Source organism: Stegostoma tigrinum, chromosome 22 (assembly GCF_030684315.1).
Source record: "Stegostoma tigrinum isolate sSteTig4 chromosome 22, sSteTig4.hap1, whole genome shotgun sequence".
Taxonomy (NCBI): domain Eukaryota; kingdom Metazoa; phylum Chordata; class Chondrichthyes; order Orectolobiformes; family Stegostomatidae; genus Stegostoma; species Stegostoma tigrinum.
In genome coordinates, this window is record NC_081375.1 from 16,050,911 (window position 1) to 16,071,643 (window position 20,733).

General features: G+C 41.1%; 1 protein-coding gene across 1 annotated transcript in view; it reads right to left on the minus strand.

Moving 5' to 3' along the window:
• The window catches only part of LOC125463872 (dynein axonemal heavy chain 17-like), a 364,283-nt gene that overhangs the window by 207,925 nt on the left and 135,625 nt on the right, over positions 1 to 20,733 (minus strand). Inside the window, exons 22-24 of the mRNA XM_059653668.1 lie at positions 14,892 to 15,030; positions 12,286 to 12,513; positions 10,729 to 10,866 (exon numbers count right to left, since the gene is read on the minus strand). Of these exons, the coding sequence (XP_059509651.1) occupies positions 10,729 to 10,866; positions 12,286 to 12,513; positions 14,892 to 15,030 (505 nt within the window). The remainder of the gene's footprint in view (positions 1 to 10,728; positions 10,867 to 12,285; positions 12,514 to 14,891; positions 15,031 to 20,733) is intronic.

Here is a 20,733-nt window from a genome sequence, read left to right on the forward strand (position 1 = left end):
TAGGGTATAGATACATTTGCAAATGACACAAAAAGATAGGTCAAAGTGTGTTGCAAAGAAGGCATAAGGAGTTCTCAGATGGATATAGAAGAGTGAGGGGTGATTTGACTGTATTTTGTAAGATCCTGACTGGTCTTTCCTAATGGTCTTGAAAAGGTGAGCATGGAAAGAATGTTTCCTCCTCTGGGTGAATCTTGAAGTGGGAGCACTGTTTAAACAATTATCCACTAAAAAGAAGGATGCAAGTGGAAACCCCAAACCCACGAATCTATCCTTAACTGGCCAGGAAAGTGCATTGACGACTGACTCACTTCAAAGGAGTAGATTGCATTTAGAATCTGTTAATGAGGCTTGTTTTCCTGGGCAATGTGCACATCATGTACCAGTCCTCGAACCGTCACTGTTAGTCCTCTAAATTCAAAGGCTCTTGCTTTCTTTGTCTCCACATGTCTAATTTTCTTCAACTAAGTTCTCTGACCTCATTCTACCAGGCACCTGACCAGTCTTACTCCCCATCTCTGATTCCTTACCCGAATTCCTCCATTTGAGGCTGACAAACATCCCTAACCACTGACACTGCCTTCCCCCTCCCTACCAAAGGTGGATTTAATTTTTTTTAAAATATGCTGACTGGTTCCAGATCAGACTGGAAACAGTTTTGTCAATTAAGCTGGCTTCCAAACAGGGAACAATCAGTGATGTCACATAGAATCATAGAATCCTACAGCACAGAGGCAGGCACTTCAGCCCAATTGGTTCATGCTGACCAAAATGTCCATCCATGCTAACCCCATTTCCCTGCACTTGGCCATATCCTTCTAAACCTTTCCATTCCATGTATTCATCCAAATGCCTTTTAAGTGTTGTTAATGATCCCACCTCAACCACTTCTGCTGGTAGCTCATTCCATAAGCGTTACACCCTCTGTGTAAAAAAGCTGCCCCTCAGGTTTCCATGTATAATTGCCCTTCTTATCTTAAACTGATGCCCTCTAGTCCTCGATTCCCCAACCCTGGGAAAAACACTGAGCACATTTGTCCTATCCTCATGTTCTTGTATACTTCTAAGAGATATCTCCTCAGTCTCCTATGCTGCAAAAGTCCTAGCTTGTCCAACCTTTCCCTATTACACAGTCTATTGAGTCCTGGCAACATCCTTGTAAATTTCTACTGCACCCATTCTGGTTTAATAACATCCTTCCTATAGCAAGGTGACCAAAACTGAACACGATACTCCAAGTGCGGCCTTACCATTGTCCCGGACAACTGCAACATTATGTCTATGCTCAGTGCCCTGACTGATGAAGGCCAGTGTGCCAAAAGCCTTCTTTACTGCCCTGTTTACCTGTGACTCCACTTTTAGAGAACCATGCACCTGAACTCCAAGGTCCCCCTGTTCCACTACATTCCTTAAGGCTGTACCATTCACGACATTGTACCTTGATTTTACTTTCCAAAATGCAACACCTCACACTTATCTGTGTAAAACTCCACTTGCCATTTCTAGGCTCACCTCCCCAGCTGATCAAGATCCTGCTGCAATTCTGATAACCTTCCTCACTGTCCATGATACCACCTATTTTAGTGTTATCCACAAACTTACTATTCATGCCTTGTATATTCTCATCCAAGTCATTGTTATAGATAACATACAGCAATGGCCCAGCAGTGATTGGCACACCACAAGTCACAGGCCTTCAACCTGACAAGTATCCTTCCATGATTACTCTCTGCTTCCTACCATCAAGCCAATTGTGTATCCAATTTGCCAACTCTCCCTGGATTCCATACATTTAACTTTCCAGAGCAGCCTACCATGTGCAAACTATCAAAGGCCTTACTGAAATTGACTACGACTACCGTCCAGCCCTCAACAGCTTTCCTGGTGACTTCGTCAAAGAACTCGAACAAATTTGTGAGGCATTATCTCCCACACTCAAAGCCATGCTGACTAGTCTTAATCAAACCCTGTCTTTCTAAATGCATTTACACCTTATCCCTCAGAATCTTCTCAAGTAACTTGCCTACTACAGATGTTAAGCTCCCTGGTCTATAATTCCCAGGTTCTTCTTTGTAGCCTTTCTTGAATACAGGCATAACATTCCAGTCTTCTGGGACTTCACCCATGCTAACAATGATGCAAATATATTACCCTGGGACCCTGCAATTTCTTCTCTAGGCTCTTGCAGTGTTCTTAGATATATCTGAAATGGACAAGGAGATTTACCCACCTTCATACATTCTAATATTTCCAACACCTTCTCTACTGTGATATGGACTGTCCCCAAGATATTGCCACTAACTTCCTCAAGTTCCAAAGTATTCATGTCTCTCTCCACAATAAACACGATGGAGAAATATTCATTGAGGACCTCACCCATCTCCTGCTGTTCTACACGTACCCCTCGAGGGATCCTATTCTCACTCGAGTTATTATTTTTCCATTAATATACTTAAAGAATCTCTTTGGATTCACCCTAATTTTCTCAGCCAAAGCTATCTCATGCCCCCTTTTCACCTTCCTGATTTCCTTCTTCAGTAACCTCCTGTATCCCATTGATAGCTCCAGGGATTCCCTTGATCCAACTGCCTGTTCTTGAGCCATGCCTCCTTTTTTCCAGTCAAATTCTCAATATCTCTTGTCATCCAGTGTTCCCTACTCCTGCCAACCTTATCCTTCAGCCTCACAGAAACATTTAGATCTTAAACACTAGCTATCACACTTTTAAAGGCCTTCCACTTGCCAAAGGTTCTTTTGCCTGCAAAAAAACTACTCTAATCAAGCCCTGCAAGTTTCCTGTCTCTTTCCATCAAAATTCGCCTTGCCCCAATTTAGAACTTGAACCTGTGGACCGGCTTTGTCCTTCTCCAATTTAAAATTAATAGAACTACGGTCACCAGTCCTAAAGTGCTCCCCCACTGTTACCTCGTCACCTGGCCTTCCCCATTTCTTTAGAATAGGTCGCGTTTTGCCTCTTCTCAAGTAGGGCCCTTTGTATACTGCTTGAGGAAACCTTCCTGAACATGTTTAACAAATTCCACCCCGCTAAACCCCTTTACACTATGGCAATCCCAGTCTATGTTAGGGAAATTAAAAGCCCCCATTATGACAACCCTACTTCTCCTGCAAGTCTCTGCAACCCATTTGTTTATCTAATTTCTGTTCACTACTTGGAGGCCTATAGCACAACCCCAATAACGTCACCATCCCCTTCTTATTTCTTAGCTCCACTCACAAATCCTCACTGAATGATCCCTCAGTTATTTCATCTTAGACCACTGCTGTGCTACTCCCTTAATCAAAAATGCAACTCTCCCTCCCTTCTTTCCTCTACCTCTGTCCCACCTAATGCATCCATACCCTGCCAGATTAAACTGCTAGTCCTGTCCCTCTTTTAGTCATGTTTCTTCAATGGCTATGATATCCCAGCCCCACGTACCTATCCACACCCTGAGTTCATTGGCCTTACCTGTCAGCCCACTTGCATTGAAATAGATACTATTTAATCCAACAGGCAGTTCCCATTATCTCTTCCTCACTCCCTGTCCTGTTCCAGGTTGACCTGTCTCTTCAACTTGCTATTTCTGATTACTGTATCTTCTTCTAGCCTCGCACGCCTCCCTGCTGCTCAAGATCTCATCCCCTGCAATTCTTATTTAAACTCTCACTTACAGAACTAGCAAACCTGCCCGCCAGGATACAGGTCCCCCTCCAGGTCAGGTGCAATCCGTTCCTCTTGAACAGGTCACCTCTGCCCCAGAAAAGATCACATTGATCCAGGAGTCTGAAACCCTGCCTCAAGCACCAAATCTCCAGCCATGCATTCATCTGTTATATTCTCCTGTTCTTACCCTCACTAGCATGTGGCACTGGAGGTAATCCAAAGAATATCACTGTTAAAGTCCTGGTTTTTAACTTTTTTCCTAGTTCTCCATAATAACTTCTGGTCACTCATCCTCCCCCTTGAGAATGCTCAGAGACATCCTCAACCCTGGCATCCAGGATGCAACACACCATCCTGGATTCCCATCTGCAGCCACAGAATATCCTGTCAGTCCATCTAACTATTGTGTCTCCCATCAGTAAGGTCCTGTTGACTTTTACCCTTTCCCGCTGTGCCCCAGAGCCAGTCATAGTGCAACTGGCCTGGCTACAGCTGCTTTTCCCTGAATGGTCATCCCCCTCCAACAGTATCCAAAACATTATACTTAATTTTCAAGGGGAATGGCTGAGTTCCCACATCCTGCAGAAGAAGCATGACGATGCCCAAACTACCATCTCAAACGCTCTAAGTCTAAAGAGGCAAGTTAAAAGGACTTCACCTGAATTTATTAGTACTTTTTGTTGAGCCACTGCTCACCAAAGCCTCTTAAGCCAATGCCTTACTTCTCACTCTGCTACGAACAAACCTTCAATAGTACATGCACAGTGAGAGGTTAAAATTTCACTGTGGTGGGGAACGTAACCCAAATTCTGCATCCTTCATAAGTTATTGAGAAGCCTGACCTTCACTAATTGTCTAACTGTCCCTGTCTCCTATCTCCGCATCAATATTTCCTAAAGGTCAGTTTATTCAAAATTCAGACTCTTAAGTTCATGAGTACATGAGGATTAATTCTTAGTAATTCATAAGTAAGATTTACATGAGCAGTTGGGAGTGAGCACATCATGACTGCGACAAAGTTAGAGTAAGAGATAACAAGGTGTAGGGCTGGATGAATACAGCAGGCCAAGCAGCATCAGAGGAGCAAGAAGGCTGACATTTTGAGCCTAGATCCTTCTTCAGAAAAAGGGCCCAAAATGTCGGCTTTCCTGCTCCTCTGATGCTGCTTGGCCTGCTGTGTTCATCCAGCTCTACACCTTGTTATCTCAGATTCTCCAGCATCTACAGGTCCTACTATCTCTGAAACAAAGTTACAGTAAGTCTGCTCTTCTGTGAATTTAACTCAGAGGGATTTTGGTGCAGAGGGAAAGAGGTATTTTTGTTTTTGGCTTTTGCCTGTGGTTCATAGTTTGTAAGGATTATATTCTATAATAATGAGGGCCAAGGAATAAAGACCAATGAGTTGTTGATACTACATGGTATTAAACATTTTCTAAAAGGTTTAATTTAAAAGAGGTAAACCATGGCTGGAGAGCTCTTCCTGCTCTATGTGGGAAGCCTTGAAGATTTCCAGTGACTGGCCCAGCATGTGTGCAGGGAATGTCTCTACAACTGCAGTTGTTGGAAGTTGGGGTTTGGAACTGGAGTGACAACTGAGGAAGTTTCACGTGGCAGGGAGGGTCATGGACAGCACATTTAGACAGGTGGTCACATTCCAGGTTAAGACTCCACGAGCAGCAAGTGAATGGGTAGCCATCGGGCAGTGTAAGATGACTAGGTAGGTAGTGCAGGAGTCTCCTGTAGCTATTCTCTTGCAAAAATACATATTGTTTTGGGTACTGTTGAGAGGAATTGCCTCTCGGGGAAAGCAGCAACAGGTAGAAGAGGAATTAGCATAAGAGTGAGGAAGGATATTAGTCCTGACAATGTGAAATCGATATGGAGAAAGCTGAGAAACACCCAAAAGGTGAAAAATGTTAGTGGGAATTATATATGGACCCACAAACTGTAGGCATGTTATTGGGATCAGAGATAATAGGAAATGCAGATGCTGGAGAATCCAAGATAACAAAGTGTGAAACTGGATGAACACATCCAGCATGTTATCGGGAATGGCATTAAACAGAAAATTAGTAGAAGGAAACATGTAACAAAGGAATATCTGCAATTATGGGTGACTTAAATCTGCATGCAGATTGGGCAAAACAACTTAGGAACAATAATGTAGAGAAACAATTCCTATAGTTTAAAGTGTGGTGTTTGGACCAATAAATTGAGGCACCATTTAGAGAATTACTCATAGAAAACTGGACAATGTATAATGAGAAATAAATAATTGGCAATCCAGTTGTGCAAGGCCTCTTCAGGATAAGTGATCATAATAAGATAGAATCCCTTATCATGATGGAATATGACATAGTTGACTTTATGACTGTGGTCTTGAATCTAGATAGAGGAAACTACATCGATATAAGGTGTAAAGGTAATGGAAAACATTCAAAGAGTGCATAGGTAAACAGCTGCTAAAGTAAAATGAGAAAGATAGCCAACATAGATTAGATTAGATTCCCTACAGTGTGGAAACAGGCCTTTGAGCCCAACAAGTCCACACCACCCCTTGAAGCATCCCACCCAGACCCATCCCCCTATAACCCACACACCCCTCAACACTATGGGCAATTTAGCATGGCCAATCCACCTAGCCTGTGCATTGTTGGACTGTGGGAGGAAACTGGAGCGCCCAGGGGAAACCCACGCAGATGTGGGGAGAATGTGCAAACTCCACACAGACAGTTGCGCGAGGCTGGAATTGAACGCAGGTCCCTGGTGCTGTGAGGCTGCAGTGCTAACTACTGAACCGCTGTGCCACCCACATAGCTTACAAGGAAATCAGAGATAGTGTTAAATTCAAGGAAGAGGCATACTAGTTAGCCAGATAAACCAACAGAACTTAGTTTTGGGAGAAGTTTAAAGTTCAACAAAGGCAGACAAAGAGATTGGTTAAGAAAGGGAAAATGGAGTACAAAGATAGGTTTGCAGGGAACATTGGTAAGTACCTGTAAATGTTTCCATAGGATGTGAAGAGAAAAAGTTTAATGAAGTTAAATGTTGGTTCCTTACATTCAGAAATAGGGGAATTTATATCAAGGAACATAGAAATGGCTGACCAATGAAATACATACAGAGGGTTTAGTGAGAGCAATGTACTAAAGGAAATTGTGTTGGATGGAATTGGTGGCTAATAAATCACTAGGCCCTGAGAAACTATATCCCAGAGAATTTAAGGAAGTATTCCCAGAAACTGTGGAGTTTCAGAAGGTATGGAAAGCCTTTGACAGTTACTTCAACAAAAGAACTAATAAAAGTTTGAAAGGCGAGATGCAACAAAGGAGTGCAATAGGGTGGCATGATGGTTCTGTGGTTAGTACTGCTGCCTCTCAGCACCAAGGACCTGAGTTCAATTCCAGCCGTGAGTGACTGTCTCTGTGGAGCTTGCACATTCTCCCGTGTCTGTGTGGGTTTCCTCCAGGTACTCCAGTTTCCTCCCACAGTCTAAAGATGTGCAGATGAGGTGGACTGGCCATGCTAAATTGCCCATGATGTCAAGGGTTGGAAATGCAGGGATAGGATAAGAGATGAGTCTGGGAGGGATGCTCTTCGGAGAGTCGGTGTGGGTTTGAATGGCCTACTCCCACGCTGTAGAGATTCTATGATCCAGGTGAATGCATAAGTATCTAATTAATGATCTCTACAGGCTGGTGGAGCTTTGCAGCTGTGGTAACTTAAAGTCAAAATTCATAAGAAGTTAGATTGTTAAAGGCATGACTGGAAGTCTTTGTCATTTGCATTAACTTTCAAGGAAAATCTTACTCAAGAGAGTGGGGAGTAAAGCAGAGGTCCAGAAGGAAAATAGATCAATCCTAAGAAACAATAAATCTTGACCCAGGATTTCTACAAATGTATTAATTTCTGAAGGCGCAAAGCCACAAAAGTCAAACAAGGCAAGATAATGCAGTAGGCAGGACAGGCATTGGACACTAGAAATCCTTGCCCATGTTGTGGGCAAGAAACATCACAGACGTGAACAGTGCTGAGATTTTAAAACAGAAAGCTTTTGTTATAAAAAGTAGGTTATTTTCAGAAAATGAACTAAAGCAACATACAACCACAGAAACGTAGAGGACCAAAGAACTGTCCACATAACGAGAAAAATGTGGTAGAACAGTTTCCAGTAGAAGATAAGTTTATCTCAAGGAAGTCAGTGAGCCGACCAAATATTTTGACAGGCAGATGTTTATGTTAATTGGCATCCTTAGTACTGCTGCCTCTCAGCACCAAGGACCTGAGTTCAATTCCAGCCGTGAGTGACTGTCTCTGTGGAGCTTGCACATTCTCCCGTGTCTGTGTGGGTTTCCTCCAGGTACTCCAGTTTCCTCCTTAGTAGTATTTAAGGAATACTTCCTTAAATTCTCTGGGATATAGTTTCTCAGGGCCTAGTGATTTATTAGCCACCAATTCCATCCAACACAATTTCCTTTAGTACATTGGCATGAATTTCATATCAGATGCAAGAGTAAGTGTCGTTGTACTGTCAGATAGAGAACTTTGATTGTCACAACATGCTTACATTAATGAAGGAAGATCATCTACTTCATCTGGGGGTATACTATTAAATGGTAAAGGTAAACATAACAAGCAACTTTCCAATGTAGGGAACACCAAATACTAGAAAACCAATATTTAGTTCACAACAAAGAAGACCAGAAGAGCTTATATTGACCTTAATCTCATTCAAAAGTGGATGAGGTTAAGCAACATAAGGTCAAGGAAAACCCTGCAGACAATTTTGCAGTGTTCTATATACCTGTGATGGAACCGAAACAAAAAGTAGAATTTCCCAAAATTCTTGTTTAGCAGTAAAAAAAAGTTGTTAATTACCATAAAGAGATGGAAGAGGTGATAAGGTAGCTTGGCTGAAATGTTTTCAACTGAGGGCTTCAAATTCTAGTTGCAACAAATCTCAAAATGAAATGCCAGCAGAGACAAAAACCATACCATCTACATCACTTGAGATGATATACAGTGATATTCAGATAACAGATAGGTGTGGAACTAAATTACACAGAATGAACAATTATTTCTGACATATTCAAGACTAAACTTAGGTACTGAGGTGATTAGAAAGGGGAACCTTCAACTAAAATATTCAATCTCTTCACCTTCCAAAGAAGAATTCCCAACAACACCAAGTTGTATCATAGAAGCAAACAATTTATTGCCAGGTAACAAAATGATGAAATGAACGAGCTGCTTTTATCTATTTAATAATTGAGAAGGAAGCAAGAAGTCCAAAATATTCAAGAAGTTCAAAGAATTAGTCTAGCTACAGTTAGAATGAGAATCAGTTCCACTAACACGTATTGAAGATTGGTGCACACAACTCCCCAGAAGACATCACTAAGAAAAAACATACAACATACAATACTCAAAGAAAGCAGAAAGGAAAAGATCACCTGATCGAGCAGAGACCGTATTGACAGTCGTAAAGAATAAATGTACGTCATAAGTGCTTTGTGAAAGAAATACAAGCAGTTAAAGATCCAGTGATAATGGGAACTGCAGATGCTGGAGAATCCAAGATAACAAAGTGTAGAGCTGGATGAACACAGCAGGCCAAGCAGCATCTCAGGAGCATAAAAACTGACGTTTCGGGCCTAGACCCTTCATCAGAGAGGGGGATGGGGAGAGGGAACTGGAATAAATAGGGAGAGGGGGAGGCGGACCGAAGATGGAGAGAAAACAAGATCGGTAGAGAGGAGAGTATAGGTGGGGAGGTAGGGAGGGGATAGGTCAGTCCAGGGAAGACGGACAGGTCAAGGAGGCGGGATGAGGTGGTAGGTAGGAAATGGAGGTGCGGCTTGAGGTGGGAGGAAGGGATGGGTGAGAGGAAGAACAGGTTAGGGAAGCAGAGACAGGCTGGGCTGGTTTTGGGATGCAGTAGGGGAAGGGGAGATTTTGAAGCTTGTGAAGTCCACATTGATACCATTGGGCTGCAGGAATCCCAAGAGGAATATGAGCTGCTGTTCCTGCAACCTTCGGGTGGCATCATTGTGGCACTGCAGGAGGCCCATAATGGATATGTTGTCTGAGGAATGGGAGGGGGAGTTGAAATGGTTCGCGACTGGGAGGTGCAGTTGTTGGTTGTAAACCGAGTGGAGGTGTTCTGCAAAGCTGTCCTGAAGCCTCCACTTGGTTTCCCCAATGTAGAGGGAGCCACACCGGGTGCAATGGATACAATATATCACATTGGCAGATGTTCAGGTGAACATCTGCTTGATATGGAAGGTCATCTTGGGGCCTGGGATGTCAGTGAGGGAGGAGGTGTGGGGAGTTAAAGACCCAGTAGTTCAGGACAGAACGACAACCTCAGCCATCAGGAAGGTAATCCTGTTCAATTACATTCTATCCAACAAACTATGACTTTTCTAAGTTTGAACTGGGTATGTTCAGGTAGAATAGGGAGCTTGTCAAATTGTCTGAATGTGTAAAGTCAAAGGCTTGTGGGATATGGGACAATGGTAAATGTATAACAATATGATAATTATGTGGGGAAAAAAGGCTTGAAGAAGATTAAGTGAAGTAATCAACATGTACTCTGATGACATCATGGCAACTTGATCAGAGTGAAGGAAGAGCTTGTGGGAGACGCATATGGAGCTAGTGAGCTTCTAACAGCCTGCAGTAATTTAACTCATATTTATGTAAACTGCAAAACATTGTAGTGATATAATGCAACTGAGATTAACTGTTCAACAAAATTCACTAGTTAAATGAGTACGGTGACCATCCTAATCCACACTAGGTCACTTTGCGCTTGACACATAACAATTTTGCCTTCCCTGCAACCAAATAGATATTTGTTTTTAAACCATTATTGTACCACCTTATTAAACCACAGTTGTAAGCCAATTATCGTATGACTTGTTATTTGTCATATGGTATACTGAAGCGTCGAGAATGAATTTGATGTCCTAATATATTGTTGCACTTAGCTTACAGAAAGGTCTTTTTTATATGACAAAATCATTAATTCGTAGCATCGAATACTCCACAAAAATATTTACCTGTGATTTTCCAGTTCCAGCATTGCCAACAACAAAGACTGAGTGACGTACTTGAAGTATTTCCTCTAGCTGAATTACTTTCAGAACAAAGCTATCTTCAGGCTGTAGATGGAGTTCTAGTATTGACTGCCTAACAACCTATGCAAACATAGGAAAATCTATCAAAGTGAAAGAAAACAAAAAAAAAATCTGACAACAAATGATCTTACCCGCACATATGGATTATAAATAGTAAAGCAATGGCACATCAATTCCACATGATGTTGTTAACTATAGAAACATTAAAATCAATATTTTGAGATAGAGAGGGATATAGGAAGAGTCTGGCTGGCAGGGATAAACTGCAAAAATCCTGATTACGAGGAAATAAGACATAAAAAGATCTTAAGAAATAGGAACAGAAGTGGGTTGTTCAGTCCTGCAAGCCTGTTCTGCCATTTAGTAGTAAGATAGCTGCTGATATTTCTCACATTCACTTGCTCCCCTTTCCCAGTAACCCCTGATTCCCCTACTGACGAAGAACATATCTATTTCAGATTTAAGTTGCCACAAAGGCTCTATCCCAGACCATGGTAGTTCCAGCTCGTTCTTCATGGCTATGGCAACTTCAAGCGGTGACTGAAGTGGCAATGGCTTGAGTGATGGCTCCAGCAACTTGGTGGAACTGGTCTATCCCTCCTTGCAATGGTGATGATGTATTGGCTTCAATATTGGTTTTGGCGATGGATCTGGCCTGGAAATCTTTGCTTTATGGCCTCAGGGGCAGCTTCAGTGACGACATCCCGTAGCCACTTTAGAAATCCAGATTGCCGCAGAGGGAACAAAAGATGAATTTTATCCTTACTTTGTCACAATTTTTTTATAAATTCTGTACTTAATTGGTGCCAAATTGTGGCGATTTATATACGTTTCACTGTATTTTTATAAATACAAGCGTGAGAAATCCCAAATCTCTCTGTGCTGCAGTTTTCTCTATTTAAATTAATCTATTCTTCCTGACAAAGTACATAACCTCATATTTTCCCACATTGATTTGAAGTTATATGAAGTGACAAAGTGAAAAAGAAGTGAATAAATCAGCAGAGAAGGATCTAATCAAGAACTAACCTGGAAACAGCAATTCAAAATGAATCATGTAATCAATCCAGCATTCTGAAGCATCAGTCCTGGAGTGGAGTTTGAATATCTAATCTTTTGATTCAACATAAACTAAGCCAAGGCGACACTCAGTCAAATACACAAGGGAATAACAAGATGTACTGTTTGGTGGGTGCAAGAAGAATTTACATGCTTCACATGGGCAATGTTCCCAGTGCCCTTCGTACATGCATTTGTGGTGATAGTGTCTAATGTCCTTTAAAAACAACATTAAAGCAATGATTCCTGCATTGTATTGATTCTAATACACGATATGACTTTAATGATGTGAATTAGAATCTATAAATAAATGCAGAATACATATCTAATTAGTGTATTAATGGACTTATTTGTTAGTATTTTGCAAAATATTTGAAAACTAAGCACATGAATTATAGCTGATCTATATGTTTGCATTACCTGTTCAAAATCAAAATCTCTCTTTCTTGGCACATCCAGCGCTGGGAATAGATCTCCAATGAGTCCCATAAACACAGGCAAATCATCTGTAACTATCTTTGGAATATTAAAGTCTCTCAAAGCTCTCATAAGAACCTGATCTTCAGGACGAGTTGGATCTCCTCTTTTTAAAGAGCCAGCCACAACTAACACTGACTTAATAGCTCGCAATCCCCAATCATAGTGGTCCTGTGAGATAAAGTGACATTACACATTTGGCATCATTTTTTGGAGTCCTTTCAAATAGTGATAGCTATTGATTGCAGAATAAAGTAGACAACCATTTTAATCACTGACATTTTTTAATGGGAATCTTAATCATCCTAAATCCCCGGCTTCTTCATGACCCTCAATTAGCCAAGTTTCAGTTAACAGTCTACGTATTTCATAGAATTGTTATTCAGGTAGGAGATTACTCCCTCTGTTGCTTCTACCTCTTCCATGTGCACAAACCCATGGACCCTAAGAGTGGAAGAGATTCTTTATAATACAGCAAGGTCTTCAAACTAAGGATATCCCCAATGGTGTTATATGGTAGTACATTGATGCTAAATGAGATAGATGGAGAATATTAAACCGTTCAAAACTCACCATTGATAACAAATGCTAGAGTACCATCAGTAAAGAATCATATTTGAACACAATGTGTAACCTCATGAACAAGCTGTAACCTCGCTTCAAAGTTACCAGCAAGCAAAGGAACCAAACCTAGTTAATAAGGAGTGTGGAACAACATGCAGACTGCAGCACAAGGTTTACTTAAAGATAAGGTGTCTACCTGGGGAAGCTTAAACAGAGGGCTGCGTGTGTGCAGAAACAATATCCTATAAAGCAAATTTCAATGATCCTGCAAGCAGATGATCAGGCCAAAACTTTCAATCAAAGGAGGAAAATGCTCCATGAATTTCCACATTCTAAGAATATTAATGATGGTGGAGTGCAGCACTTAAATGCAAAAGACAAGGCTGAAGCTTTTGCAATCATCTTCAGCAAAAAGTGATCTTGGCCTCCTCCTAGGTTCCTTGAGACACAGATATCAGTCTACAGGCTGATTCACTGCAACTGATAAAGAGAAGTCAAAGTGCATTGGTTATAATCAAAATTATGGGCTCAACAATATCCCAGCTGAGTGTTGAAGGTTTTTGCTTTAGAACTATATACTGCAGTGTGGGCATCTACTCCAAAATGGTAGAAAATTGCCTAAGTATGAAGAAATTCAGTTCCACAAATAAATACCACAATTTACTTTCATTTGCAAAGTGATGGAAAATGTTGTTCATAATATTATCAAATGGTTCTTTTGAACTAATAAAATGCTGACCACTACTCAGGTTAGAGATGTGAGCCAGAGTCTTACTGACTCTAAACCCTAAAATCCTGCATTGCTGACATGCTGGAGGCTACCTTAATAAGATAAGAATGGGATATGAACCCAGTCTGATTGACCAGCACCTCTATTTATGCAGCAGCATTAGAACAGAGGTTTTCCATTGCTGGGACTTAAAAGGAGTGCCACAAACAATTGAATATGTCTCCAGTGCTTGAGTTAAGTTCTGGTATTTTGGTCAGGCACTTTCTCCTGATGCAACAAAGGAAAAAGAAGGGAATGTGAGTTTTCATTTAGCGACTGGGGACAGAGGAAACAAGGGCAGGTGTGATCATGAGGTTGGGGCATCCATCACTGATGGGCAACGGAAACATTCTTCAAAGTAGGTATACCCACATCATGTCTGCCTTCAACCTATCCAGTGAAACCTTTCAGGCTTGTTGCCTTTCTTCATTCTCTTAAGCTGCATGTATTAAAGTGTCAGAGGCAGGATAAGGTCCTTAAAAAAGGACCTCATTATTCCCAAGGCCTGAGATAATGTGATGGACTGCTTGGTATTTGGTGAGAAAACAGTGGGGTAGCCAACCTCTTTATGCCATTTTCCCCACTCTGTTTTCAAATATGCTCGCGTGAAGAGTATCGGTTTACAGATTTTAGTTGCATTTTTTGTTGTTTTCTTGGAAGCTGGAGGATCAATTTCCTTTCAATGCTTTCTGTTTCCTTTCTCAGTTTGCATTTTCAGTAAGTGCCAGCATCAAACACTCGCAAACTTCGACAGCAGATTTCATCACTGAGGGGAAGCATATTATCAATACTGAGTTGTTGCATCCAAAATACACTGTCCAGATGAACAGTTTTTTAAAATAATAACTTCAAAAAGGGAATAGAACATTAGAATGAGAAATTTTGCAGGGCTCTGGGTAAAAAGCAGGGCAGCAAGGTTAATAGGTAGATCTTTCAAAAAGATAGCAGACATATAGCAAATCAGTTTTTTTCTTTGTTGCACAGTTCTTTGACTTTGTCTATTTAGAAAAGGCAAAGGGGTTATAAATGGAAAGGTACATCATTTACTATAACTGCTATCCATTGCAGTTAATAAACAATTATAGATCAGGGAATATAGCATTATTAACATTCGAAATTTAAATCAGTACCTTGTTTTAACTACAAATTAATGCAAAGCACTTTTTCAGTTTTTGTATAGGAAGTTGAATCAACTGCAATAAACAATTAAAGTTACCTGTTTAGAAAGGAGCTCTTTACATAATGTGTAAAGAGTAATAAATTTTCTAGCAAGTAGTCTGGCATCAATGAAGCCTTCAGCAACCAACATGATTTCACAAATTAACTCAAAGTCTGGTACTACCATAGCACAGGGTCTAAAAAGAAGAGACGTAAATAATAAGACTTACCTTTGAAAACACAAAAAAACTATAAAACACACAACAGGCTGTACATTACACACGTAAAATGATAAGATAGGTATAGATAATATAATCGGGTCAGATACTGACATGGATAGAGACCTGGTTGGCAGGCACGAAACAAATAATAGGAATAAATGGGTCATTTACTAGTGACCAGTCGGGTATCACGGGAATCAGTGCTTGAACTCCGTTATTCACAATATATATCAATGGCTTAGCTGAGGGAATTAATGTGATATCTTCAAGTTTGCAAATGACGTAAAGCTGGGAGGGGGTGTTGGGATTGAACTGTGAAGAGGATTCAGAGATGCTTCAGTATGATTTGGACAAGTTGAGTGTGTGGGCAAATGATGGCAAATGAAGTACAATATAGAAAAATCTCAGGTTATCCATTTCAGATTCACCTTGGTAGCAAAAACAGGAAGGTGATTATTAAATGGATGGTGATAAATTGGGAAAGGGGAAGCTGTCACAAGATCTGGATATCCTTGTACACCTATTCCTGAAAGTTAGCAGGCCTTTAAGACCATCATATTTTCTTTCATTTTTCTTATTTTTGATGTGGAACTGTGAGTTAAAGTGGGGAATTGAAGTTTGAACTTTGTTTCAAAAGAGAACAGAACATAGACAACAAGGCGTAGAGCTGGATGAACACAGCAGGCCAAGCAGCATCATGGACAGATGTTTACTGTGGGGAACTGGTCTGGAAAAATAATGCAATTTAATTATTGATCTGAGGACAATGTAGATGATTTGGCACTGAGATGTTACTATGCTCAGGCCTTGCAAGTGGTTGGGTGTTGAATTGGTCAATTGAGGGAGGACCAATCTTAACGTTTAGGGTCAGGGACCTTTCTTCAGAACTCCCTTTAGTTAAGAAAATGTTGGTAAATATGCTGAAGATGCGGTGGGAAGAAGGTGGGAGGAATAAGGCCAGAGAGAGATGAAGCCCATAGATAAAGAAAAACAATTGGACAAACAAAGGAATGGGTAAAGGTCAGCCTGGGAAAATTAATAACTGGTAATGAGCATTAAGGACTGCCAATGAGCTGTCTCTGGAAGCAGCCCATGTGATGACAAGGGCTAGTTTTTGTGGATTGGGTTAAGGTGAAAGTGCTCAGGCCATAAAATAGTTGAACTCAATTTTGAGCCCTGAACTCTGCGGGATCTTCAAATGGAAAATGAGATGCTGTCCTTCAGCTTGTGTTGAATTTCATTAAAGTACTGCAGCAGGCCTGAGACAGAAATGTTGACCAGGGAACACAGTGGTATATTGGTGTGGCAAACAGGAAGCTCAGGGTCATTTCTGCAGACAGAGCATAGGTGTTCTGCAAAGTAATTGGCCAGTCTGTGCTTCATTTTCCCAAGTACAGCAGACTACATTGTCAGCAGATTAGATTGAGTGAAGTGCAGTGAAATTGTTGCTTCACGTGTGTCTGGGGCCTTGGATAGTGAGGAGGAAGGAAGTAAATGGGCAGCATTTGTCCTTTCTTCAACTACGTGGGTAGGTGCCGCCGGGATGTGTAGAAGTGTTGGGGCTGGAGGAGGAGCAACTAAGGTGTCCCAGCAAGAACAGTCCCTGTGGAAGGTTGACAGCAGAAGGGAGGGGAATTTGTGTCTGGTGGTAGCATTCAGCTAGAGGTAGTGGAAGTAGCAGGTGATGATTCTTTAGATGTGGATGCCAGTGGGTTGTAGGTGAGGACTGGGGGACCCTATCAGTGTTGTGGGGGGAGAAGTGGGGGGGGGGGGGGGTAGGGACTAAAGTGTGGGAGATGGATTGGGTGTAGCTGAGGGCCCTATCAATCAGGCTCTGTGATTGTAGAAAATTGGACTTCAATTAGTAGCTATTAATCAGATTCCTTGATGTTTATCTGACTTCCACCAATGTAAGGTATGTAGTTGGACGTGCAATTAGTAACAGACAGGCTATGAGGATGGGGGGTGTTGGAGTACAACATTAGCAATGGAGGTGATATGTCATAAAGTACAGCCTTCAACAAGTTTTAGTCAGCTGGTCACAAATGTTATATCTTAGGGATTGTCACTGAAGAGGAGAAACAGTCAATGGCAGCAAGCAATTAGTGATGTATGACAGGTCTTCAGTTCAAAATTTGGATGTTGAAAGCGATCAAGAGAATTCACATTAAGCATCTGAGGGATGTTGTTTTATTTCATCGAAAGAGTGACTAGTACCATGGACTGTCATATAGTCTAATCAGTTTAGTCCATGAATTTCTTCAATACTGTTGCATAGACTCGTGAATTTAATGGAATTGGAACATACAACAGTACAGCACACCACAGGTCCTTCGGCCCATGATGTGCCGACCTATTATCCTACTAAGATCAAATACCCTGCATACCTACATTGTACTATCATCCATGTGCCTATCCAAGAGTCGCTTAACTGTCTCTAATGTCAGCTGGCAATGCATTCCACGCACCCACTACTCCCTGTGTGAAGAACCTACCTCTGACATCTCTCTTATACCTTCCTCCAATCATCTTAAAATTATGCCCCCTTGTAATAGTCATTTCTGCCATGGGAAAAAGTCTCTGGATATCCACTCTATCCATGCCTCTCATCATCTTATACACCTCTATCAGATCACCTGTCATCCTTCTTTGCTCCAACGGTAAAAGACCTAGCTCCCTCAACCTTTCCTGATAAGACCTGCCCTCCAGTCCAGGCAGCATCCTGGTAAATCTCCTCTATACCCTCTCTAAAGCTTCCACATCCTTCCTATAATGAGGTGACCAGAAGCGAACGCAATATTCTAAGTATAGTCTAACCACAGTTTTATAGAGCTGCAGCATAACCTCAGGGCTCTTAAACTCAATTCTCCTGCCAACGAAAGCCAACACAGCACACGCCTTCTTTACAACCCTACCAACTTGGGTAGAAACTTTGAGGAATCGATGGTTGTGGACCCCAAGATCCGTCCATTCCTCCACACTGCCAAGAATTCTGCCATTAACCCTGTATTCTTTGAGGAGGTAATAAGCAGTAAAGTGCAGGGGAAACGGCGAATGCTATATAACGGTGAAGATGTTTGACAAAGTGCCTCACATTAGCCTACTTAATAAGATAAGAATACATGGTGGTATATTAGCATGGATATTAGACTGGCTCACTAATCAGAGACAGACAGTTGGCAAATGGGGACATTTTCAGGAAGGCAGCCAGTAACTAGTGATGTGCTGCAGGGGTCAGCACTGGGGCCACAATTATTTAGAAATGTATTAATTGTCTGGATGAGAAAAGTGAATGTACTATAGCTAGACTTGCCGATGAAACAAAAATAGGTAGGAAGGAAAGTAGTCAGGATGATAAAAACCCTTTAAAGGAATCCAGACAGGTTAAGCCAGTGGGCAAAAACATGTCAGAAGGAATACAATGTAGGGAAATGTGTGATAATGCACTGTGCCATGAAGAATTGAGGAGCTGAATGTTATTCAAATGGAGAAAGACAGCGCAAAGCTACAAAACAGAGAGATTTGGGAGTTATCTTCCATGATTCACAAAAGCTACCAACCAAGTTTAATGGATAATAGGGAAGGTAAATGAAATGGAATTTTTCCAAAGGGAAGCAACTTTAAAAGTAGGGAAGTTTTGCTAAAGCTATGTGAAGCACCATTCAAATCACAGCTGGAATATTGAGTACAGTCTTGCAACCTTCATTTAAGGAAAGATAAAGTGGCATTGGAGGCAGTCCAGAGAAGATTTGATTAGCTTGGGCTTATGCTTCCAGTCTGTAGTGGAATATGGAAGAATGAGAAGCATGAGAGGGTCAGTGTAAAAAAGTTGTTTCCGCTTGGGAGAAAATCTAGGATCAGTGGCATAATTCCAGAATAAAGGGTCACACAGTTAAGACAGAGATGAAGAGGATTGTGAATTTGATGAAATATTTATACAGAAGCCTGTTGAGGCTGAGTCACAGAGTCGTAGAGTCAAATAGCAAGAAAACTGGCCCTTTGGTCTAGTCATTCCATACCGACCATAATCGAAAACTAAACTAGTTCTGAAAGAACTGTGGATGCTGTAAATCAGGAACAAAAACAGAAGTTGCTGGAAAAGCTAGCAGGCCTGGCAGCATCTGTGAAGAAAAAATCAGAGTTAACGTTTTGGGTCTGGTGACCCTTCCTCAGAAAAACCATGTAACCTTCATGCTGTTTTTAAATCTACCTCCTCTGACCTTAAGAATATGCCCCTGAACGTGGAATACCCAACCCTAGGGGAAAAAAAACACCTGCCATGCACATTATCTATACCCTCATGGTTTGATAAACCTTTGTAAGATCACTCCTAAGCTTCAGTGAAAAAGGTCCCAGCCTGTCCAGCATCTGCTTAGATTTCAAAACCTCCATTGCAGCAAGGTCCTGGTAAATCTCTTCTGAATCCTCTACAGCTTAATAACATCCTTCTGATAACAAGGCCACTAAAAGTGCACACAGTCATCCAGATGAGGTCTCACCAATGTCTTATAAAACCTCAATTTGATGTCCAACTCAATACTCAAATGTCTCAGCAATGAAGGCAGTGAAGTGCTAAATGCCTTCTTTATCACCCTGTCAATATGTGATGCAAACTTCAAAGAATAATGTATCTTAACCCCTAGGTCCTTCTGTTGAGTGATGTTCAGTGTATTGTGCTATTATAAATTTGCATAACAATGTCTTTTTTTTACTTCATAATTGGTCAGGTTCTAATCTATGACTTTAGCATCAGTATTTTAATGACTCTCATAATTAATAATTTGCAGACTAGTTGTATAAATGAGTATTATTTCCTGTGGGTGGAACAAGGCATATTTGGGACTTAAATAAGAGCCTGAACTGCAAGAAACGACAGAGAATTGTGAACACAGCCCAGTCCATCATGTGAACCAACCTTTCATCCATTGATTTCACCTACGCTTTCTATTGCCTCAGAAAGATAGTCAAAACTATCAAAGACCTGTCCCACCCTGGTTATAATCCTTTCTGAGCTAGATGCAAAAGCTTAAACACACATACCAACAGTTTCAAGAACAGCTTCTTCCCCACTGTTATTGGACTTCTGAACAGACCTCTCAAATTTCACACTGAGTGTTGACGTTGCTTTTTGTGCACCTTCTTTGCAGCCATAACTTGTTTACTTTGCACAAGTTAATTAACCTATGATCTTTGTATGTTATGATCTACCTTCACTGCACGCAAAACAAAATGTTTCACTGCACTTAAGTACACATGACAATAATAAATCAAATCAAAAAGATCAGCTATACACTGTGTAAGTGGAATCCCTTCATGGTGATAAAAGTTGATGGCTTATCTGTGGGAGTTTTTTGGCCATATGTGTGCCATTGATCAAACCCAAGCTTGCAGAAATCAACAATGTTTCTGAACCTGATGATTGTTTTTACCAGAGCACTAATGCACATCTGGATGCATCAATGCATAGAAGACTACAAGATCCTACAAGAGTTCAGTAGTTCATTTGAATTATCCAAAAACATAGAAGTTTAGGGTCACTGTAACCTTCAATGTAATTAGTATTTGCTACCCAACAATTCCCAGAGGGTCATGGTCACCCTGTAGCCTGGCATACAGATGTGATGGACAAGTAGTCTTCAGAAACACTACATGGATATTTACAGATGAGTGACCCTCAGA